This window comes from Dipodomys ordii, unplaced genomic scaffold (assembly GCF_000151885.1).
Source record: "Dipodomys ordii isolate 6190 unplaced genomic scaffold, Dord_2.0 Scaffold14, whole genome shotgun sequence".
In the NCBI taxonomy this organism is placed as follows: Eukaryota; Metazoa; Chordata; class Mammalia; order Rodentia; family Heteromyidae; genus Dipodomys; species Dipodomys ordii.
Window position 1 is genome coordinate 8,191,250 of NW_012267230.1, and position 23,439 is coordinate 8,214,688.

Consider the following 23,439-nt stretch of genomic DNA (forward strand, 5'->3'; position numbering starts at 1 on the left):
GGGCCTGGGGCGGGGCACAGGGAGGTGGGCGGGGCCTGGGGCAGGACGCAGCAGCCGGGGCCCAGGGTGGCCGGGCAGGGCAGGGCCCTTCAGGCCTCTGTCTGTCCAGTCAAGCCCAGGGCAGACACCACTGCCACATGGTTCCCAGAGAGGGCCAGCCTTGGGCACTAGGAGCTGAAGGCTGAGGCTGGCACTGGAGGTAAAGGGAGGAGGCCGCAGCCCCCCTGGCCTTGACTCCATGGGGCACACTTCCTAGGGCTCGAGGTCCCGGCTGAAGCCGAAGATGCCTGACAGTGGACTGTTTTTTTTTCCAAGGAGCCACAGATGTCACCAGTTACATGACATCATTCACCAAATACCGCTGCTGGCGAGCCTGGCTGGCCTCTAAGGACGACCGGCCAGCTCTGCAAGCTGAGGCCTGCTGAGGCGCTGCGCTCCCGGCCGCAGGCAGGGGGCGCTGGCACGCCGGCTGCCAGAGGTGCCCAGGGGCCTCCAGGCCCAGGGGGGCACCTTGGGAGGCCCAGGAGGGAGGCCAGGGGAGGGGCCGCGCCAGATCGGGGGCTGTGGCGGTGGGAGACGCCCAAACAGCCTCTCTCTTTAGAAGCGACAAGGGTTTCCCCTGGTGCCTGGTGGTGCCTGCCTGTCATCCTGGCCCTGGGAGGCTGAGGCAGGAGGATCACAAGTTCTAGGCCAGCCTGGGCTATGTATTAAGAGTATCTTACAAAACAAAACCTCCGGCCACGGCACCGGTGGCTCACGCCTGAAATCCTAAGTACTCAGAAGGCTGAGATCTGAGGATTGAGGTTCAGAGCCAGCCTGGACAGGAAAGTCCAGGAGACTCTTATCTGCAACGAACCATCAAAAAGCCAGAAGTGGCGCTGTGGCTCAAGTGGTAGAGTGGGACAGTGCTCAGGCCCTGAGTTCAAGTCCCAGGAGCAGCAAAAACAATAAAACCTCAAAACAACAACATAAAACTAGTAGAAAAATGGAGCGGCCGACAACAAGAGGGATGGGGGGCTGCCTCCACTGGGCTCCCAGGCTGTGCAGCCTGGAGCAAGTCACTTGGCATCTCTGTTCCTCCCCTTCCCCAACCGTTAAATGGGTCCACAATGAACTCTGCCCCCGGGGGGGGGGGGAGGACAGCCGGCACATGGGTCACCAGAGGTGACACTGCTTTCTGGGAGCTGTGCACAGGTCCGGCCAACACCTCGGTGGAGGCCGGGGATCACCACCCACTCCCAGCCCGCGGCGGGACGCCGTGCTGACCTTCTCGCCGATCTCGGTGCGGTCCCCGCTGGGGAGGATCTCCAGGTCGGGGAGGAGGGCGCAGGCCTCCAGCACGGCCCGGTAGTGCCGCTCCCGCAGGGGCCGGCCGAACACGATGTTCTCCCGGAGGGAGTCATTCTGGATCCAGGCCTGCTGGGGCACGTAGGCCACGGAGCCCTGCGGGGCGGGCGGACAGGGCGAGACAAACAGATGGACCTGGTCAGCTGGCGGCGGCTGCCCGCCCTGGCCAAGGCCCCGGTACATGTGTAGAACAGGGAAGATGGAGGGGAGATTGGAGGGGAGGGAGGGAAGGGGGAAAGGGAGGGGGGAAGATGAGAGGATGGGAGGGAGGACAGGGGGGGGGGAGGATAGGGGGAAGATGGGGGAGGATGGAGGGGAGGACGAAGGATAGGAATGCTAAGGGAAAATCAGTCTTTAAGAGTGGGAAGGTGGCTCAGTGGTAGAGCGCTTGCCTTGCATGCATGAGGCCCTGGGTTCGAGTCCTCAGTACCACATATGCAGAAAAAGGCAGAAGTGGTGCTGTGCTCAAGTGGTAGAGCGCTAGCCTTGAGCTGAAGAGCTGAGGGACAGTGCCCAGGCCCAGAGTTCAAGCCCCATGACCAACAAAAAATAAGGGAGTCAGTACGTCCCGGCCTCCTGTGCCGGGCTCGGGGCTGGGCTGCGGCCGGGGAAGCAGCAGGACGTCGAGGACAGGAAGCTCGGTGTCCTCAACCGTCCCATGAGCCGGGGTGGCAGCCGGTGGGGCGGGCGGGGGGGGGGGCCCGCGGGGGGGGGGGGGGGGGCTGTCCACCCCCGTCCTACCTTCAAAGACACGTGCCCCTCCACCTTGTCCATCTCCGCCAGGAGGGCCGAGAGCAGGGACGACTTCCCGCAGCCCACCTGGCCCACCACGGCCACCAGGGCACCCTCGGGGACGGAGAAGGAGATTCTGGAAGGACAGGGGGGGCGGGACACGGGGCTCAGCGGGTGGCAGGGCCCGGGGCGGCGTGGGGGCCCACGCATGTCCGTCTCTCGGGGCCTCCGTGTCTCCGTGGCAGCCCTGGGAGGCGGAGCGGCGCGGCGTGGGGTGCGTCAGGGCTGGGAGGGCCTGGGGGGGCGGGGGGGATGTGCAGGGCTTGGGCCGGACATGCTCTGACTGCACCCCAGACGAGGCTGGGTTGGGGGGCTGCGCACACCGGAACCCCGGCTGCTCCGAAGGCGGAGATGAGGACAAGTTAACGACGCCAAGAAACCGGGGAGAGCACGAAGGATTTCCGCGAGGCCCAAGAAAGCGCTTGCGGGACACGTGCTCCCGCGGGAGTTCTCAGCGGGGGGCACGGGGGTTCCTTTCTGGGATCAGTGTGTCCCCTCTTCTTGCCCTCTGTAGGCAGGCAGCCGGGAGGAATTGTTTAGGGACACGAGAAGGTCCCCGTGGTCTTGAGTATTGGGGATCCCGGGCCGAGAGAAAGGTAAGACCCGGACAAGGTGCTCAGCACCCCATCCCACTGTCAGCGCTGGATCACACCGGACCTGAAGGCGGGGCGCCCCGTCCCGCAGGCCCCAGGTCCCCCCCACTGTCTACCTGTGACCTCTGCGCCGGCCACCCTTCTGTCTGTCCCCATGAGAGCCCACGCACGGGCGGCTGGAGCGGCCGGCCTTCCAGCTGGGCCAGCCGAGGCTTTGTTAGCGCAAAGCGCTGCACTCTAGGCCCTGGAGCTGGGTCCGCGCGTGCCGGCGCCCTGGCTTACCCGTTCAGGGAGGGAGTTTCGCCCCTGGCCCACGTGAACGTGGCGTTCTTCACGGCGATGCTGTGTGTGTCCCCGCCTGGAAAGCATCAGAGACTACAGTCAGGCCGGCACGACCCGGGAAGTGGCGTGAGCGGGCCGCCCTGCTGATCTCAGCCGCGCTCTGGCCTCGGATGCTGGGCCTTGCGCACCAGCCTCCAGGGTCACTGCTCCCCAGCCCAGGCTCCGGATGGCCCCGTCCATGGCTTTCCTGGCTCTGGTGGAGCCCGAGGCCCATCCCCAGGGGTGGGGAGGAAGAAATAAACCCCACTGCACATCTTTGGAGGCAATCTTAGACCCCAAAGCAGAGAGAAGCCCTGAGAGTCCGCCCGGTACTCTGGCCGTGCCCTGGAGATGCCCAGCCAGCAGCCGCCGGCAGGGCTCGAAGCTCCTGGACTTCCTGGCCTTCTCAAGCAGGTCAGGGGCAGCTCAGCGGGGAGGGAAGGGGAACAGATGATTGAGTATCCCGTTTACAAAGTGGCTGCCATCACACCCACCATTGCACCTTCCTCCTGTTCAAGGCTGTTCCTTCCCTAAGCTCTTGGATCCTACATCGACCTTTCTCACCCCAATATGATCCTGCCCGCACCCTGCGGGAGGCCCGGGGAGGCCCTGTGGGCGCTGCTGCCCGCTGAGGAGGAAGGGCCAGGCAGGGCGGGGTGCGTGGGGCGGGGCGGGGCTCGTGGGGGGGTGCCACCCACCGTCCTCCTTCATGGGCCTCCGCTCGATGCTGTGGGGATCCAGCTCCTCGTGGGACAGGAAGACCCTCAGCCGCTTGAGGGAGACGCTGGCCTGCGGCGCGGGGGCGGGCGTGGGGAGGAAGGAAGGAAGGTTCTGGAAACCTGCCTTGGTGGCCAGGCCAAACCCTCCCTCTTTCCTCAGGGTCTGCACTGAGCTTAAACAAAGAAAATCGAGCCGGGCGCCCGCGGCTCCCGCCTGCAGTCCCAGCAGCTCAGGAGGCTGAGGTCTGAGGATCACAGGTCAAAGCCAGCCCGGGCAGGAAAGTCCGGGAGACTCTGATCTCTCATGAACCACCAGAAAACCCGAAGTGGCGCTGTGGCTCAAGTGGTAGAGCGTCCGCCTTGAGCTGAAGAGCTGAGGGACAGCGCCCAGGCCCAGAGTTCAGGCCCCACGAACGACAAATAGTAATAATAATAACAACAACAACAAGGTTTCCTTCTTGCTTTGCGTGAAGCCCGCTGGCAGCATGGACCGGGGGTAGGCGAGGGGCTGGGTGAGGGCCTGGCTGTGACTAAGGTGGCGGCTGGGACTCGTGTTAAATTCCTCAGCACCGAGGGGGAGATGGGGTCCAGGATGGGGAGGCGGGGAGAGCAGAGCGGCCACCCGCAGCAGACAGGGTCCCGGGCCACCGGCTCCTCCGCTGTGTCCCACCGTCCGTACCTGAAAGGCTTCTCTGTTTTCCCACCCAAGCTGAGAAGCCCCCCCTTCAGGGAGCCCCCCAAAAAGCACAAAACCCCGGCCGAATGGGCCGGGAGCGCCCGCAGGCCTGGCCGCGCTGCTGACCGCTCCGGCTCTCCCCGCTGGGCAGCTCTGCTGTCTCTGGGGTTGGGCGGAGGCTGGCGCGGGGAGGGAGAGCGGGCCGGGCCTCGAGGGCCCGCCTGCAGTACCTGCACGATGCTGCTGATGACCATGGGGAGGATGTTGAGAGGGAAGCGGAGGATGTTGAACAGGGCCAGGGACACGAAGGCCCGCTGCGCGTCCAGGATGTTCTTCTCGTCCACCATCACGTACACGGCGAAGGTGGACAGGGCCACCTGCGGGCGGGCGGGCGGGGCGGCGGGGGCTGAGCACTGTGCGGAGAGCCGCGGCCCCGGGGCCCCGCGGCCCGTCTCCGCACTGGCCTCCACTCTCCACCCCAGGTACCCCCCCCCCAGCCCCCTGCGGTCCAGGCTGGCCTCCAACTTGGAATCCAGCCTCCACCTGCCCGAGTGCCTGGATTACAGGCATGCCCACCACGCCTGGACCCCATCGTAATACGACTAGCTCTGAGCGGGAGTGGTCTCCTGTCCCCACCACATCGCCAGTGCCCGGGACGGCCTGGCCGCAGGGCCGAGGTGCGGGCTGGACACCCAGCCTGCTCCCAGCGCACGCCCGCCTGCCCGCCCCGACAGCGTCCCGGCCACAGGCCAGCGGAGCCGCGGCCCTCTCCCGCTCTGCCACTGGCAAGGTGACCCCAAGGCCAGCTCAGAATTTTCCAGGTGCAGCTGCCAAAGGGGGAGGAGCGGGGCTGGAAGCCACCGGAAGCCAGGTACCGGGGTGCACGCCCGTCACCCCAGCTGCTCAGGAGGCTGAGATCTGAGGATCGGCGTGCAAAGCCAGATCTGGCAGGAAAAAAATCTGTAATAATTCTTATCTCTGCTTCACTGCCAGAAAGCCAAAACTAGAGCTGGGGCTCAAAGTGGCAGAGCGCTGGCCTTGAGGGAAAGAGCCTGGGGACAGCGCCCAGGCCCCAACTTCAAGCCCACGAGTGGCTTCCAATCAGCCTCACACCCAAGACAGACAGAACCAGAGTCTGAACTCAGGGAGGGCCTTTCACCCCCAGTTAGCTGGCTTGCTCCCAGCTGGTGCTCTACCGCATGAGCCAGGCATCCAGGCCAGCATTTTGCTAGTTAGCTGCAGATGGGACTCGGACTCTCTTGCTCTTCTCTACCTGCCTGGCCTCAACCCTCTAGACCCCATCAGGTCTCAGTTCCACGTGGGAGCCACCGCCTCCTGGCTTGCATTTTTAAGCATGTTCCACTGCTACGTGGAAAAAAAATCCGAGAACTGTGCGTGTTAACCACGCGCCCGGTGACGCTCTGACCGGGTGATCGCCGTGCGGTGTCCGGGTCGGCCAACAGCCCGCTGCCCTCCCCCCTGCTCCTTGCATGGGAGACAGGAGCTTCCTGTGTGGCCCAGGCTAGCCTCAAACTCTCCAGCCCCCCCCCCCGCCCTCAGGCTGGGACTACAGGGATGCCACCCCAAGCCCGACAGCGTTCATCCTCTCTTGAGGCTGACGACACTCAGTGCTTCCTTCCTGGCTTTCTGCGCTGTTCTGCGCATGTCTGTTTTCTGTTGTCAGCCCCTCACTTCACCCCCCAGCACCAGCCTCTCTCCCCCCTCCCCTCCCAGAACCTGCCACACAAACCCACAGAGTAGAAAACACACATGGAGTAGTATTCAGCCCGGAAGAAGGTGGTTCCCCTGGGTGCCACCCAGCGGAACCCTGGCAAACTCCTGCTAAGACAAAGCGGGGCCCAGGACCGGCCGCCACATTGGATCCCAGCGGCGTGAAGTGTCCTGGCGGGTTCCGTGCACACCTCACACAGAAACACTAACAACACCCTCTCCTACGCTTCGTGTGTGCTTCAAAATTCCCCTCTGCTTTGCACTCTGAGTTAGGTCTCTATCGTGTGGAAGACAGTTCTGGGCGAGCCCGAAAATCCAAGCTGGGAGACCCCCGAAAGGACGGGGGGTTGGAATGCCTTCTCCCCATCCACGCTCACAACGCCGACAGTTTTCCTGGCAAGGTCGATCATCCTGGCTCACCAGGAACGCAGACTCCGCACTGCACCGCGTGCGGGAGCCAAAGGGTAGACAGCTCCATGCAAATGACAGGCTGCTTACTGCCTAGCTCTCCTTCTAGAAAAAGGAGGTCACCTCCCGGTTACACACAACGTACGGTCCCAAGCTGGTTTGCACCGTACTTCCATGCACAAGACCAATAAAAACCCCAGTTAATGGAACCTTGGGATCTGTTGCTGGCGGAAGGCTACAGGCCGCCTGGTACCCCAAATCTCAGTTGCACGGTCCTGTCTCTGTACTGTGCTGCTCCCGGTCACGGTGGATTAAGGAGTATGCAGCGGGTTGTAACAAGTTCCTAATGCAGGTAATTCATCTATCCATCCATCCATCCTTCATCCATCCATCATCCATCCATCCATCCACCCACCATCCACCCATCCATCCACCCATCCACCCATCATTCATCATCCATCCACCATCTCTCCCTCCCCTCTTCCCTCCCTCCCTCCTTCCCTCCTCCCTCCCCGCTGCCCTCAGAGACGCCCCACATCTCTGGGGCCACCCCAGGCCTCTGCCTCCCATCTCCCTGGGCAAACAGCCTCATCCTCGAGCGTTGGACGCAGTAAATGCCAAGATGCGGGAGCACTCTCTGGGGAGGCGTGGCCACAGATTTTCCCCGCGTTCGTCACAGTCAGGGCCGACAGCCGGGCTCCTCTGCTCCTTGCCAACCCCGCCACGAGCTGTGTGCGGCGCCCAGCCACCCCTCCCGCCCACCGCGACGGTGTGGCGGGTTCGGAGGCCAGCAGGCCCTGCTGCTCCGTGCGGGGCCTCCCCACGGGGACCCGGGCAGGAAAGGAGCACAGCGCGGTGGGGTGTGTCGCTGGCGTCCGGGGACGGAACGCGCAGAGGAGTTGAGGACAGCCCCCGTCCCTCCTCGTTCTGGGTGGAGCACGGCCCGGAGGTTGCAGAAGAACCACGCCGGGCGGGCACGCCTGCAGTCCCAGCGTGTGGGAGGGGGAAGGCGGGTGAGTGGGGAGCCAGCCTCACGGGGAGACTCCGGCTCATCGAACAGACAGAAGGAGCGGAGTACGGTTTGGAAGACACAGTAGAACACGACTCCTTTCCGTCTGTCTGTCTGTCTGTCCGTCCCAGGTGGGCGGGCCCGAGCCCGGGCAGGGCGGAGGCGCTGGGGTGTAAGGAGGACATCACGCCACGGCCCTCCAGCCAGGTGCCAGGACACGGAGTCCCAGCACACCGAGGCTCTGCCCGGGCCGTGCCAGCCCGAGGGGGTCAGGTGACGTGGCGCGTTCAGAGCGCGCGGGGAGCAGGCGGCGGGCAGCAGGGCAGCAGCGCCAGGCGGGTGGTCTCTAAGACCACCCCGGGCCCCACCAGGGACCGCCGCCAGCACCCAGCTCAGCTCCCTCCCGGCCCTGCCGGGAAAGAATCCCAGGAGGATTTGGTTCCTTCCCCATGATCCTCCTGATCTCAGATCCCCCAGGAACTGGAAATACAGGCATGAGCTCCGGTGCCCGGCGGACCGGGCTACAGTGCACAAGCGGTGTGACAGACCGTGGCCGCGGGCTGTGGGACACAGCTGCCCGTCAGTCAGGCGTGGAGATGAAGCCCCCTCCCCCGGCCCGGCTCACAGGGCAGGCAGGAAGAAGGAAGTGGCCCTGCGCGGTCCACGGGTCACTGACCGCTCGAGGCTTGTGGCCGGTCGGCGACACGTCACCCAGGCTACCGTCTGCTGCAGCTCCGGCCAACCAGCGTAGAACTGGCCCATGTGCTGGCGCATGCTCGCAAGAGGTCAACAAGCACAGAAGCACCATGTGTTCGGGGAAGAGGGGGGGGCCACTCACCAGGAAGGGGGTGCAGACCCAGGTGAAGGTGCCCACGGCCGCCAGGTAGGCGGATTTCTTGAGCACCTTTAGCTCCTCCTGCCGGATGGCCATGACCTTGTCCCGGAACGCCAGCTCCCAGGCGTACAGCTTCAGCACCTTGATGCCGTTCAGGACCTCGTTCATCAGCTTGATGCGGTTGTCCTTGCTCTTCATGTGCGCCACCTGCAGACGAGGCCCCCATCAATGGGCCAGCTCCCCCCACCCCCCGGGGGACCCCTGGACTCCAGGCCTAAGCCAAAGCTCCTTCAAACCACATTGCCTGGGAGCGCAGAGATAGATGGAGGGCGCTCCTGGCATGCCCTCCTTCCCAGCATGCCCTCCGCTGGTCCTGGCCCAGAGGCACGGGCGATCCTGCCCTCTCCACTTTTCTGTCAGTTGTGGGACTTGAACTTAAGGCCTGGGCGCTGTCCCTCAGCTCTGTGGCTTAGGGTGAGCGCTCTACCACTTGAGCCACAGCTCCACTTCAGGTTTTCTGGCGGTTCCCTGGAGCTAAGAGAGTCGCATGGACTTTCCTTCCCGGGCTGGCTTTGAACCTCCATCCTCAGATCTCAGCCTCCTGAGTGGCTAGGATGACAGGCACCGGTGCCTGGCCAGCTCTCCAGCTCCTTTCTGCACCGGCTGTTTTTGAGACAGGGCCCTACTTTATGTCCGGGCTGGTCCGCTCTCTCACGCCTCCCGGGGGCCCTGGCCTGCGGAGCGGCAGGGCTGTGGGCATTAGCGGGTGGAATGCCATTGGCCTCACCCAGGGGCCGGGCAGTTTGCTCAGCATTTCGAGTGCACTCAGCCATAGTTGCTCAACTGGACCATACCAGATGGTATGGGGAATCACAGGCAGAGAGGGAGCCGCTTGACGTGGAGGGGGAAGGGGAAGACAGGACACGGGGTCTGGCCCCCACGCCCAGGAGTGTCACGTGTCCTGGACTCTGCCCCCTGTGGTGGTCAGCATGGCCAAGCGCTCCTGTCCACAGCCCACCCCCCCACCCCGGCATAGCACAAACACTTCCAGACCAGCTGGGTCTCAGGGCTGGACTAGAACTGAATTCATACAACACGGCCCAGACCAGTAACATCACAGAAGCACAGCCAGATCTGTATTTAAGAAAGTCCTGAAAGCAGAAGATGGCGCGTGAGCGGCCAGATCTTCCAAGAGAGCTCCTACATTAAAAAAAAAAAAAAAAAAAGGACCAAAGTTTTAACTGTTTTAGGTCACGCCTGTCATCCTAGCTACTCAGGAGGCTGAGGGCTGAGGATCTCGGTCTGAGGCCAGCCAGGGCCGAAAAGGCTCCATGAGACTCTTATCTCCAATGAACCCCTCAAAAACCAGAAGTGGCGCGGTGGCTCAAGTGGTAGAGCGCTCGCCTTGAGCACCAAAGGGGCTCAGGGACAGCATCGGGGCCCTGGCTTCAAGCCCCACAACTGGCCAAGAAAAAAGAGAGAAAGAGAAAAAGTTCCCTTTATTGTTAGTTATTTAAAAGCCAACAAATTACAAAGGAACTCCAGAAATAAAAGATCTGACCCAATGGAAAGAGAGTGGACGGGACACACAGGCCGGGGGGCAGGAGGCCTCTCAGCAGAAAGCCCTGGAACAGCGTGGGGGGGGCGTGCCCAGCCCCCCCCCCCCGCCCCGGTGAGGGGCTCGCACAGCCTACCTGGTAGGTCTTGGTCTTCATGGCCATCACTGCGTTGAAAGGCACCATGAGGATCATGACGGCCACGCCCGCTAGCACGGAGGGGCCCAGGTTCTGAGGGACGACAGGCGGGCGTCGGCAGAGCGCCCCACCAGCCCGCACCCCACAGACACCGCCCGACACCCCGACCCCCACCACGATGGGGCGTTGGCGGGCTGCAGCCCTGGGGTCCCTCCCAACCTCTCGGAATAGGCGGGACCCAAGTCCTTGGGGTCCCCACGCTGAGGAGGGAGAAGCGTGGAATTCTGGGTAGCCGGGGGCACGGGTGGGAAGGGCGTTTCTGGCTGGGGAGGAGGGCTGGGGATTTGTGCGCCGAATCGCGCTTCCCTTTGGAGAAGCTGGCGTTTGTGGGGCGCCAGGGCCCCACACAACCAGCTCATGATCCGTACCCGGGATGGGGGGGGGTGGCAGCCCCTCACTGGCTGCTGAGCTAGGCAAGCCCCGAGGGTTCAGGGTGCGGGGCGGCGTGGGCTTCACCCCAGCACTGCACCCTGCCATGGCTGCTAGCGGGAGGGCGCCACGTGTGCTGCGGGGTTCCCCTGGAGGGCCAACACGGCTGCGTAACTCAGCGTGGGGCGCTCTGGGGACCACAGACACGCGAGCCGTTCAGCCTGGATTCTGCCACTAACGGAACCAAGCAAGCTTTGATCTCCAGAGCCCCGAGGGCGGGACATGCGGCTGGACACCTGTCATTCCAGCCACTCAGGAGGCTGCGATCGAAGGACTGGGGTTCAAGGCCAGCCTGGGCGGCAAAGTCCCACGAGACTCTTTTATCTCCAAGTAAGCACACACACACGCGCGCATGCGCACACACACACACACGCACATACCAGCCACAGGAGGTAGAGCGCCAGGGCGACCTGCAGCGGGGCCGACCACACCATGTTAATGTACGTGGCCAGGTCCATGAAGCGCTGGGCGTCCACCGACATGAGGTTCACGATCTCTCCCACGGTGGACGACTTCCGGGCGGCATTGGTGATCACTAGGGCCTGAGGGGGGCCAGAGAGGGGCGGAGGTGAGCCCAGCGGGCGAGGAGCCCTGGACAGGAGGGAGGATCCGCAGCGGAGTCCCGCCTCTCCCCTGCCCCCCCCCGCCCCCTCCATGAAGCCCAGGCCCCGGGGGACCGGAAGCTCTCCTTCAGTTCAGGGGGTCCCAATGGTCCCCACATCCAACAGGCCCCCGGAACCCCACAGGGCCTCGTCTCCTGGCACTGGGAGTGAGACCATTGTGCGTGGCAGCCCCCTGGGCGTCCCCTGTCCCTGGCCGCACTGCGTCGGGCTGACATCTCTGTAATCTGTGCGGCCCCGCTGGGATTACAGGCGTGTACCGCCATGCCTGGCCGGATGCTTTATTGGAGTTGCCCGGGTGTGCCACTGCCCAAGGATGGGCGGGCAGCCTGAAGACTTGGAGCTGAGCTGCCCCCCGCCCCCCAGAGGGGAACGCGAGCCATCCATGCAGGTAAGCCCCCCTCCACCCCCCCCCGCGCCCGCATCCGGGGTCCCGACCTTGCGGTACACGGCCCCGATGACGGCGGTCTTGATGCGCATGCCGCTGACGAAGCAGATGTGAAAGTACTGGTGCAGCAGCAGCGTCTGCAGGCAGGCGCTGACGAACAGCAGCGCCGTGTACAAGTAGCCCTGCCAGTCGGGGGCCCGCGGGTCGTTGATGAAGGCGATGAGCCACCTGCAGGGAGGAAGAGAGACCCTCGCCTTGATCCATGCCCGGTAGCTGAGGTCTGCCTGTAGTCCCAACCCTTCGCCTCCCCCCCATTTTGGTGGGGGCGCAGAGGGGTGGGCTCGTACTTGAGGATCTCGGGGCCGGTGAACATCATGAGGTCGTGGAGGGCCTTGAACAGGAAGCTCATGAGGAAGTGGGGCCCGAAGGTCTTGTAGAGCACGCGGAAGAGGGAGGGGTTGCGCTCCTTCTGGGGGGCCTTGAGGAGCAGCGCCTCCGCCTCCTCGCTCGCGTCTGCCGGGGCGCCCCCTTGGGGCTTGGGGGGCTCCTTGCTGGAGTACTGGATCCGCACCGGCTGCCTGCAGCGCAGCAGAGGGAAGAGCTGGGGACGAGGGGCTGCCTGGGGGCCGAATCGCACCCCGAGATCGGACCCGCCGGCAGCAGGCCACCGCCGCCGCCATCGCCACACAGTCACCAGACAAAGGCTCGCGCGGGACGGGACGGGGAGGCCCTACTGCGCGACGCTTCTAGAAGCATCTGTACAAGTCGGCACAGCTGCACGAGTCAGACTTGGGGGAGATGGGACCGGAAGGGGAGTGGCTCGGTGAAATCCCTTCAGAGAGGGGAGGGGAGGGTAGGGCAGGGCAGGGGAGGGCAGGCTACACTCCAGTCCAGGCTGAGGCTGGGAGGGAGGCCCATCCTGGAGTCCTCCCCCTGGGTCCCAGCCTCGTCTCCTCGCCTCCCCCACTGCTCCAGCCCCGCCTGACCCCCCGCACACACCCCTAACCCCTGCTGCCCCGCCCCCCTCACCCCACGGATGCCACCCCGGCTGCCTCAGGACCTTTGCACTGGCGCTTCCCTCTACGGAAGCCCTTCCCCACCCTGCTCCCAAGGGGCCCGAAGAGCAGGAACACTCCGGAGGCCACACGCTCAGGGAGCAGAGGTGAGGAGAGGTGCGCTCAGGGGCGGGGGGGGGAGCACCCCATCTGGCGGGCGTGGGCTCACCTGCAGGACTTGGCACACTCCTTCTTCCAGTTCCTCACCAGCACGGGCACCACCTGCTCCGACGTGTCCTCCTTGTTCAAGGACCAGAGGTCGCTGGCCTCCAGGGGCCGGCGGTACCCCCGCACCATCAGCCTGGCCCAAGACATGGGGGGGGGGTGAGCGGGGCGGGAGGAAGGGGAGGCCCGCTGGCACACCTGCCCTGCGCGACCTGATCACGCGCAACCTGGAACCCACGCCACGGCAAAGGCACGGGCTCCGGCAGGCAGAGTGGGCGTGTCTTCACAGAGGCCCGCCCCCACACTGGCTACAGGGATTTGAACCGAGGGCCTCGTGCGTGCTAGGCTGGCACTCCACCCGCTGCGCCATGACCGCGGGGCTCCGAGTGTCTCCCTCAACCCTGACTACACATGGCTGGCCGGCACAGGGTTTGCACCTCACTAGGCAAAACTATAAATCCCCACTACTGGAGGCCGCAGAGAGGAGGACTGCAGGCCGAGGCCCAGCCTGGGAAAAAGCTGGCTGGGAAACACACTAAAAGCAAAAGGGCGCGGTGCGCGGCTCCAGCGGTAGAATGTTCTGTCTGCCAAGTGTGAGGCTCTGGGTTTGATCACACCTCAGACCACATAAAGCAAGCCGGGCTCCGGGGAGAAGAGGCCAGGCATGGAGGCTGAGTGAGGCCAAGGCCTGGCTGAGTTTTGTTTTCTGAAATGCTGGGGACCGGGGGATGGGGGGGGAGGATCTGGGGCTACGCGCATGTGCAGCAAGGGGTCGGGGAACTCGCTCCTGTGCGGCCCACAGCGTGCAGCAGGTGATGTGCGTGGGTCAGCTGCAGGCTGCAAAGCATGCTGGTCCTGTAGCTTTTTTTTTTGGTTGGTCGTGGGGCTTGAACTCTGGGCCTGGGCGCTGCCCCTCAGCTCTGCAGCTCAAGACAGGTGCTCTACCGCTTGAGCCACAGCGCCACTTCTGGTTTTCTAGTGGCTCATGGGGAGACGAGAGTCTCAAGGGCTTTCCTGCCTGGGCTGGCTTTGAACCGAGATCCTCAGCTCTCAGCCTCCTGAGTGGCTGGGATGACAGGCGTGCGCCACCGCGCCCGGCCTGTGTCTCTGCGGGTGTGGATGTGCTCAGAAGGAAACGCAACCCTGACGTGTCCATGGAGCCTGCAGAAGTGCCCCATGCCCCCCCATTCCTGGGGTGTGCCGTGTCCCTGCCGCCTGTCCACCTGTCCGCCTGTCCGCCTGCCAGTGCCTCTCCCCCTGTCGGAGGCTGCCCCGCCCCCGTGCTCACCGCCCAGACCCATGACCTGTGGGCTGCGCACTCTCCCAGCCCCGCCCCGCCCCGCCCCGGCCTGGGCCCGGCCTGCTCACCCGGTGATCCACCAGAACGTGATCCTGGACAGGAAAGAGGCGCCGGACTCCGGGCACGGGTTCTAGCACAGGGGAGCGCAGGAGAGGAGAGACGTCAACCCTCCACGCTCAGGGGACCGGCGCCCTCCCATTGCCTCTGCGCCCCGAAACAGGCTCTCTCCAGTCCCGCCTGGCTCAAGAACTTCCCTGCCTCCTACCCCACGGCCACCCCGGGCGCCAATGCCCCCTCACACCGCCTCCACTCCACAGCAAGCTTTCGCTGAGCACCTACTATGTGCCCACCCCACACAACACATTCCTTCCGCCCCCGCCCTTCCCACGGCTCCGGCGTTGACTGAGCGCCTACTATGTGCTGAGGACGCCCCAAAGAGCCCCAAAGCCGTCACCTCCGTCTCCTTTCATTCAACTCATCCATCAGGTTCATTTCCTGAGCACCTACTATGTGCCCAGAACTGCGGGCACAGAGCTGGACAGAGAGGACGGGACGCCGGCCTGCTGGAGCGCTGACCCGGGACCCACCTCACGCCACCGGCTCTGCGTGGGCGCCTCCCACCGACCGGGGCAGGGCCCGCCACGCCATGCTGCGGCGCAGGACACGGGGCCGCCCGGGATAAAATGCCCCCCCGCCCCAACAACCAGGCTCCAAGTCGTCAGGCATGCGTGCACACACACACGCATCTACACTGTAACTACAAGAGCTGCCTCCCAGGCCGGCAAGGCTGCCCAGGCGGCCACGTCTGCTGAGCGGGGCGGGAATCGGCCTCCCGGAGGACAGCTGCGCAAGGCCGGACCACGCAGAATGACTGAGCAGAAGGCAAAGACGCGCCTAGCAGATAGCCAGCCGGGGTGTGCAAAGGCCCTGGGGTAGACGGAAGCACACCAGATTCCAGGGAACCAATGGAGAGCTGGGATGCTGACCAGATGAGGAGGAGAAGGGAGGGGGAGAAGCCAGCAGAGCAGGAGGAGAAAGGGAGGAGAAAGAACAAGGAAGGAGGGAGGGAGGGAGGGAACACGACTGTTTTTTGTAACATTTCTGAGCCAAGCTACTACGAAATTGAAGGAAGTATTCAACAATGGGAGCAAAGCTGGGCGGGTGGCCCCCGCCTGCAACCCCAGCTTCCCAGGAGGCTGAGAGCCAGGAGGTTCACAAAGTCAGCGAGACTCTTCTCTCCAGTTCGCCACCACCAAGCCGGACATGGAGCGGTGGCTCAAGGGGGAGAGCACCAGCCTCAAAAGCCAATGAGGATGCGTGCCCCCGGCCCTGAGTTCAAGTCCCAGCATGGGGGGGGGGGGCTGAGGCAGGGCTCACAGGTGGCCATTAATGACCTTATTTGGCGGGGACCCCCCCATCCCCATCCCCCCTCCCTCCGCCCACCCCCTCGGGCTGGGGAGGGCTGCGGCGGGCGGCAGGACTGGGAGGGAGAAGGAAGAGCAGGAGAGCGGGGAGCCAGAGCGGGGACAAACAGACGTGAGTCACAGAAAGGAAGGCCCGGGGCCAGCGAATGGCCGCGGGTGAGTCAGCACTGGCCGGCGGCCAGGAGGCCCCGCCCCGGCTGAGACCTGCAGTGTGCCAGCTGCTCAGATGGGGGCGATGGGTGGAGGGGGACTCAGCCCGCACCCCCTCCCTCCCTTCCTGCTACCCCAGAACCCTGCGGGGGGGACCATGGGCCGCCGGGGGTGGGGGGGTGGCACCTGAGGCCCCAGCCACTGGGAGGCTCGAGGCCGGCCTGCACAGAGACCCCAGCGCCAGCGATGGCCGGGCGTGGCGACGCACGCCTGCAGCCCCAGCCCAGTCACAGGAGCATCCTTGCGCATGTGCCAAGCCGACACGAGGCCTGACCTCACCTCCGAGAAAGCCCAGGCAGACCGATCCTCCAGGGGGAGCCCCCCGGGGACGCAGTCACGTTTAGAGCAACCCCGGGGGGTTCCGTGTGGGCTTGCGTGCAGGTCAGGGCCGTGACAGACACGGGCATCCCTGCAGAGGGCTTGTGGGGGGGGGGGACACCTGTGCACACCCAGCACGCGCACACGCAGCTGAACACACGTCCACGCGCACACGCAGCTGCTGAGCTCGGCTAACTTCCCCAAATCCAGAGAGCAGGGACGCCGAGAAACTTCCCCCCAAGCCGGCAGCTGGAGAGCCACCAGCCCAGTGCAGCGGTGGAATGTTCCACACGCTTCCCAGCCACGAGGCTTCGGAGCCAAACAGCTGGCACGGCCTCCCCTGCCTCGGGTCCCAGCACAGGGCTGCCCTGAAGATCCCCTGAAGATCCCGCCCCAGGGCCTTTGCACCGGCCACGGCTCTGCTGGGACTGCCCGGCCCCACCCCCTCCTCGGCCACACGCTGCAGGACCTTTCCCTCCTGCTGCCCACCCCCGGGGGGTCAGGCCAGCGCCTGAGCTGAGCCTCCTTCCAGATCTGCGTGGCAGCTGGTGAGGAAGGGGGAGGAGCAGGAGGAAGAGGCTGCACAGACACCCACAGAGGAGACAGAAACTCAAACCCACACCCCTCAGGGCCCAGCGCACCCCACAACCCAGGCCCGTGAGATGCAGCAGGACGGGAGGGGGGTGCGGCTGGGGTTCCGCGCCCCTCAGCACCTGCCCTGCGCTCTGCGGCCCAAAACCACCAACACTTTTTTTTTTTTTTGGTCAGTCGTGGGGCCTGAACTCTGGGCCTGGGCGCTGTCCCTCAGCTCTGCAGCTCCAGGCGGGCGCTCTACCACTGGAGCCACAGCGCCACTTCCTGTTTTCTGGTGGTTCATGGGAGATCAGAGTCTCACATTCTTTCCTGCCTGGGCTGGCCTCGAACCGCGATCCTCCGCTCTCAGCCTCCTGAGCAGCTGGGATGACAGGCGGGAGCCACTGGCGCCTGGATCACACGTGGCTTTTCTAACCTCCAGCAGGTCCCACGCACGCACGCATGCACGCCTCCTGCTCTCCCTGACCTCCCTGACGCGTGCACGCGCGTGCGTGCACACTCACCGGGTCATGGATGGTCTCGGAGAAGAGGGGCGCGCGGTCGGAGAAGCAGGCGAGCGCGAGCTGCGCGAGCACGAGGGTGAAGTACACGTAGAACGTGGCGTCGCGGAACGCGTCCACCGGCGCACCCTGCGGGGGGGGGGGACCGGACTCACTGAGCGCCTCCCTGCCTCAGTTTCCCCTCCTACGAGCACATCTGGGCGTGACTGTCCTCACTGGGGCGCCCAGTGCCAGGCAGAGCCACGCCACACCCCGCGGCATGCTGGGAGGGCGAGCGAGGTGCCCGCGTGGGCCCGTGGAGTTTTGCAGAGGGAGCCCTGGGCAAAGAAGGTTCTAGAACACCAGCTGCAGGTGAGCCAGGGAGGCGTGGGGGGTGGGGGGGAGGCCAGGCCCGGCTGGGGCACTCACGTCTCGCAAGGCGGCCATGATCTTGGACCTCAAGATGACCAGGGCGCAGAGGAGGGCGACGAGCCAGAACGTGAGCATGATCCCTGACGACTGCACCCCCTTCCTCCGCTCCAGCTGGATGAGGAAGGTGGCGAGCAGCTGCGAGAGACACACGCACGGACACACAGACACATGCACGGACACACAGACGCACGCACGGACACACAGAGGAAAAGCACAGGCGGCGCTCAGAATCGCAGGAGCGTCGTCCAAGGCCTTGCGGGCCCTGACGTCCCCCTGCGTCCACTGTGTGTGTGTGACTGTGTGAACATGTGTGCACGCACGTGCGTGTGCCTATGGCTCCCCTCCCCCCCCCCCCCCCCCGCCGCACACACCACCGTGGCCTCCTCTCCGACCCCAGGACCGTTGCACGTGCTGCTGGCAGCTGGCCAGCCTGAACTCAACCCCAGCATCCTGCTCAGCTTTGAGCCTGGCGGACCCCTGCTCAGTCCCCCAGGGCCAGCCCGTGGCACCCACACTGGGTGCCTTCATGTGGGGGCTCTTCCAGCCCCAGGGCCCCGCGGGGCAACCGTCTGCCCACAGGAGCCAGAAACCCAGCCTGGACACCTTGGAAAGTGAGGTGTGCTGTGGGGGCACCAGGCCCGGCAACCCCTGCACACACACACACACACACACGTACACACACGCGCATGCGCGACGCGGTACAATTCGGGACAGGCTCCTCTGTGGCGTGGCGCATCACGGCTGGGCGTGGTGACGCACACCTGTAGTCCCCGCCTCCAGGAGGACCTGGGGAGGGGGGGCAGCTCCACTCACCATGGTGATGCCCAGCAGCGTGGGGCTGACCAGCAGCACCGGCGCCAGCGGCGTGCCCTGACTTCTTTCCCAGAAAGTGTAGAACAGGTCTGCCCAGCACACGACCCACAGCAGGAACCCCAAGGCCTGGAAGAAAGGGGGGACCCCCCCAGTGAGCGCCGGCCCCGCGGGACGGACGAGCCGCGGGTTCCCGGGCGTCACTCGCCAGGAAGACCACCACAGCTCCGCCTCGGGCCGCGGTCCGGCGTGTCTGTGGCCCTGCCACACAGACCCACGCAGGCCTCAAAGACGGGCTGCTGGCCGTGGTGGTGCACGCCTGTAGTCCCGGCACCCAGCAGCCTGAGCCCAAGCTCTGGGTGGGCCTGGGCTCCACTGGGAGATCCTGTCTCAGAAAGAGGGAAAAGGATGGGGCTGGGAAGGTGGCTCAGTGGTAGAGCGCTCGCCTCGCATGCCTGAGGCCCTGGGTTCGACTCCTCAGCACCACATAAGCAAAAAGAAAAAGCCGGAAGTGGCGCTGTGGCTCAAGTGGTAGAGTGCTAGCCTTGAGCAGAGAGAGGCTCAGGGACAGCGCCCAGGCCCAGAGTTCAAGCCCCAGGACTGGCAAAAAAGAAAAAGGAGGAAAGCACTATTGAGAGCAGAGGGAGTGAGCAGTGCAAAGGTCCTGTGGCGAGGGGGGGGGGGCACTGTGGCTGCTATGAACCAGCAGCTGAGTGGCGCGAGGCCCGGGGCCTGGCGCATGTGACCCGGGCCCTCATGTGGGCCTCCTTCCCCTGGAGGGTGGCTTTGAGCAAGAAGGAAACCTCATTCACTATTTTAAAAAAACCCAAAACTGTACAAAGTGCTCTCAGAGTTTCGGGTCCACAGCGCGGTCCGCAGACGCCCCTGGCCAGCGGGGAAGGGGCGGCCCGCCCAGGGGAGGGGGCAGCGACCCGGCCCCCAACCCAGGTCCCCTCCCAGCGACCCCATCTCTACTCCCCGCTCCACCCCCCCCGTGGCCCCGCCTGCGGCGCAGGCACTCACAGTCTTGGCTTTGTTGAGGCGCGTCATCTGGATGTAGCCGCGGCCATGGCGGGACAGGTAGAGGAAGTAGAGGGGGAAGCAGAGCCAGAGGTAGGCGCAGGGCGCCCAGGCCAGCGCCGTGTTCTGGAAGCACTTGGTGAAGTCGGGGTTGCTGTTGTACCACGTGATGTTCCAGTCCTGGGGACACAAGGCGGGCGGGGTCAGACGCCCCGCTTGCCCGCTCCCCACGCCCGCAGCGCCCCGCTGCTCTGTGGACGGCCCTGGGGTTTGAACTCGGGGCCCTGCGCTTGAGCCGCCCTACGCCCTGGCCCGCTGCGCCGGTCACTCTTCATGCCCAGGGCGCCTGCGCGGAGCCGCCAGCCCCCCGACCTCAGCTCCCGCGCGCAGCCCCACGGGAGCCCGGTGCGACCCACGCACAGCTCTAGAAAATCCAGCTGCGAGCCGGGCGCCGGGGGCCCACGCCTGTCACCCTAGCTACGCGGGAGGCTGAGGTCTGAGGATCACGGTTCGAATCCTGCCTGAGAAGGAAACTCCCCCAGAGACACTTATCTCCAATCAGCCTCTCAAAAACCTGAAGTGGCGCCCTGGTTCAGGTGGTGGAGCGCTCGCCGTGGGCAGAAGGGCTCAGGGGCGGCGCCCAGGCCCAGAGTTCGAGCCCCACGACCGACAACACAACTGTTAAAGAGCCAGTGAGGGAAGCAGTATTTTTTTTCCATCAAAAGGCAGCACGCTGGCCAGGGCCAGCTGGGGGACAGCACCCCCCCCCCCGAAGGCTGAAGGCCCCGGGCTCCAAACACAACACAAAAGGCCCGGATCAAGACCTCTGATCCAAGAGCTTCAGAAGAAGGAACTAAAGCCGCGTGTGATGTCGCACGCCTGTAATCCCCGCTCCTGGGAAGCTAACACAGGAAGAGGGGCTTTGTGGGGTGTCTGCTGGGAACGGGGGGAAGGCTTTGTGAGGGCTGGGCAGGCTGGGCAGAGGGGGGGTACCCCGTGACCCGAGCCGCCCGCCCTGCATGCAGGAGAGAGGGCGTGTGAGGTCGCGCTCAGCAGCTCGGGCGGGCGGGCGGGGCTTCCTGCCTGCCAGCTGGCCAGCCTTGACCTCAGCCCAGCCTGGCCGGCCGGCGGGGCGGAAGAAGGAGAAAGCTGACCAGCACCAGAACTTTCTTCCACAGAAGGAGGGGCGAGCACCCCAGCGGACCCCAAGCATCGCCCGTGCCTTGCGCCTGGCATCCCCGCTCCTCGGGAGGCTGAGACCTGAGGATCGCGGTTCGAAGCCAGCCCGGGCAGGAAAGGCCGTGAGACTCTGGTCTCCAATAAACCACTAGAAAACTGAGCATGGTGCTGTGGCCAAGTGGCAGAGCGCCAGCCTTGAGCGAACAATGCTCAGGGTCCGCATCCAGGCCCTGAGTTCGAATCCCAGGACCCAACATGTGTGGTGGCTGTCTTTGGGGGGGGTCCCTCGCTGAGGCCCACTCAAGGGCCCCACGGCCTCCCCCCACCCCCTCCTGCTTCCCCGGGGGCCTCAGAAGCCAACCCAGCGCGGGCACGGAGCCACGAGAGCGGGGAGGAGGCTGGGCTGAGCCCCCCCCCGCCTCCACCCTGCCCAAGGGGCAGCGAGGGTCACGCGTGTGGGGTACGGGGCCTCTCGTGGGGGTGAGGAACTCCGAGCGTCCTCAGGTCCCCGGGGATCAGGCTCCACACCCACGCGCGTGGCTGGCGCGGCGGGGCGGGGTGGGGGGCTGGGGGTGCAGCGGAGCGGAAGTCATGAAGGGTGACTGCACGCGGGGTCACGAGGCTGGAAAACAAGATCGCCACTGTCCGCTTCTCTCCACCAAAGGCCGCGCCACGACCAGCCGAAAACTAGAGCCCTCCATCCACAAGCAGAGGTTCAGAGGCCAGGAAGAAGGGGGGGAGGCAGGCCGGGCCAGAGGAGCCAGTGACAGAAAAGCCCCCCCCCCAGATGATAACGCGAGCCAAGACCCGACAAACATGAAAAACAAAACAAACCCAAGCCCAGCACCGCGGCTCACGCCTGTCACCCCCGCTCCCTGGGAGGCAGAGGTAGGAGGATCGCAGTTCGAGGCCGGCAGAAGCGAACAGTTAGCAAGGCCCTATCTCAAAACACAGTAAGAGCCAGGAATAGTGGCTCACGCCTGTAATCCCGGCGATGCAGGATGGGGGGGGGGGGGGCGCAGGAAAAGTCAAAGCCCAAAGCTGGTCTGGGCAAAAGCGTAAGACCCGATCTGAAAAGCAATAAACTCCAATCAAAGCCTTATTTATAAGAAAGCAAAACCAAACAGGGGAAGGGGGGCAGGAGGGGGGGAAGAGGGGAGGCTCCAGTGCTCAGAGGCTGCTCAGCAGGCCGGCATGGCGGGCCTCTGTCTGTGAGTGCCAAGAGCACTTGGGGCGCTGGCTTTGGGCCGGAGGCGCCCCTGAGGCCGGCACGCTGCGGGGACAGCGGCTCCCAGAACAGGAGCGGCCGGGCGGAGCGCAGGAGCCGCCCCGGGTGTGCTGGCCTGCTGCTGTCACTCCGCGTGGGCTCCCGCTTCACAAATAAACAGCAGCGGGAGCCCTGCCGGGAGAGCGCGCACGCGCACACGAGGCTGCCAAACACAACGGCCCAGCGGCCAGGCCGGGCCGGGAAGGGACAGGACCGGGATCTGAACCTGAAGGCGTTCAGTGCTGAGCTCCTCGCTAGGAGAAAGCAGGTGCGGGGTCAGGGGGACCCCAATGCTGACCCCTGATCGAGCTGGAGGCCAGCAGTGGAGCCAGGGTGCACACCGGTGTCCCCCCCCACCTCACTGGCTAGACCCCATGCAAAGGCCCGGGGGCAGCAGGTCCACCAGGGCCATAGACATCGCCGGGGCCGCAGCTCGGGAGCCATAGAAGCATAGCTGGAGCTCCGCCCCACCTGATCCACGCATTCAAGACCAGAGAGGCTAATAACAGCCTCAACACCACACAGCTATCGGAGGGGTGCAGGACACCTGACCGGAGCCGACGCAAGCTTGTGAGAGATGGGATGCATAGCACTGATCTACCCAACACAGCGGGGCTCCACGCAGCATGGAACATTCCAGACAGCGATCTGGTGTGAAGTGTCTGTATCACCAATACGGAGAGCATGGTCGTGCATGCCTGCAATACCAGCCACTCAGGAGACTGGGTTGAAGCACGAAACTCACACACAGGGGCTGGGGGGGGGGGGCGGTGGCTCAGGCGGAAGGGGACTCAGCGGCTGGCGCGCTGGCTGGGGATTTGGTAGAAGGAAAGACCATGAGATGCGAGAATGGTACACACATACACACACACACACACACATACACACACACATGCATGCACGCACACACGCACACACACACAGTCTATAAGTTGCTCTGCAGGTGCACCAAGGCTCTGAGACTCCCAGACAGACCTGGGGGCAGGGATGGGAGGGGGGATGGGGGGCTGAACCCCACCCAGGAGGGCGGGCTGCGGGCGCCAGGCCGGGAGGGGCATGGGCGCTTTGTAAAGGCCGGGAGCGGCCTGGCCCCAAGGGCTGCTGGGAAACCCGCAGTGGGGAGTGGCGGCTGGCCACGGCTGGCGAGCTGAGAATAAAGCCCGGAACATGATGGGGGGGGCCCCCATCCCGGGGAGGCCGTGTGTGACCAGGGCTCCAGCCTCGGGGTGCAGCCGTCCAGCGTGGCCAGCACAACGAGCTCAATGCACGCGGGTTCTGCTTGGCATGGGGGGGCTGGCACCTCACCCTGAGCTGGGCCCATGCCGGGCTTCCTCTTTAAAACCGAACCTTGCGCCCAGCGCGGTGGCTCACGCATGTCACCCTCGCTACTCAGGAGGCTGAGATCTGAGGACTGCGGCTGGAAGTCAGGCTGGGCAAGGAAAGTCTGTGAGACTCTTATTTTTGGGTCCGATCATGGGGCCTGAACGCTGCCCCTCAGCTCTTCAGCTCAAGGCTAGAGCTCTACCACTTGAGCCACAGCACCACTTCCGGCTTTTTTCTTTTT

At 64.9% G+C, this 23,439-nt stretch overlaps 1 protein-coding gene across 1 annotated transcript in view; it reads right to left on the reverse strand.

The window, feature by feature from the left end:
* Positions 1–23,196, reverse strand: part of Abcc1 (ATP-binding cassette, sub-family C (CFTR/MRP), member 1) — a 40,446-nt gene extending 17,250 nt beyond the window's left edge. Inside the window, exons 1-18 of the mRNA XM_013011201.1 lie at positions 23,181–23,196; positions 21,837–22,129; positions 19,433–19,609; positions 18,413–18,538; positions 17,597–17,734; positions 17,192–17,317; positions 14,211–14,272; positions 12,847–12,978; positions 11,970–12,200; positions 11,673–11,850; positions 10,995–11,156; positions 10,126–10,218; positions 8,435–8,638; positions 4,679–4,825; positions 3,752–3,842; positions 3,015–3,090; positions 2,089–2,215; positions 1,267–1,443 (exon numbers count right to left, since the gene is read on the reverse strand). Coding sequence (XP_012866655.1) covers positions 1,267–1,443; positions 2,089–2,215; positions 3,015–3,090; positions 3,752–3,842; positions 4,679–4,825; positions 8,435–8,638; positions 10,126–10,218; positions 10,995–11,156; positions 11,673–11,850; positions 11,970–12,200; positions 12,847–12,978; positions 14,211–14,272; positions 17,192–17,317; positions 17,597–17,734; positions 18,413–18,538; positions 19,433–19,609; positions 21,837–22,129; positions 23,181–23,196 — 2,556 coding nt within the window. The remainder of the gene's footprint in view (positions 1–1,266; positions 1,444–2,088; positions 2,216–3,014; positions 3,091–3,751; positions 3,843–4,678; positions 4,826–8,434; positions 8,639–10,125; positions 10,219–10,994; positions 11,157–11,672; positions 11,851–11,969; positions 12,201–12,846; positions 12,979–14,210; positions 14,273–17,191; positions 17,318–17,596; positions 17,735–18,412; positions 18,539–19,432; positions 19,610–21,836; positions 22,130–23,180) is intronic.
* Positions 23,197–23,439: the final 243 nt, after the last annotated feature.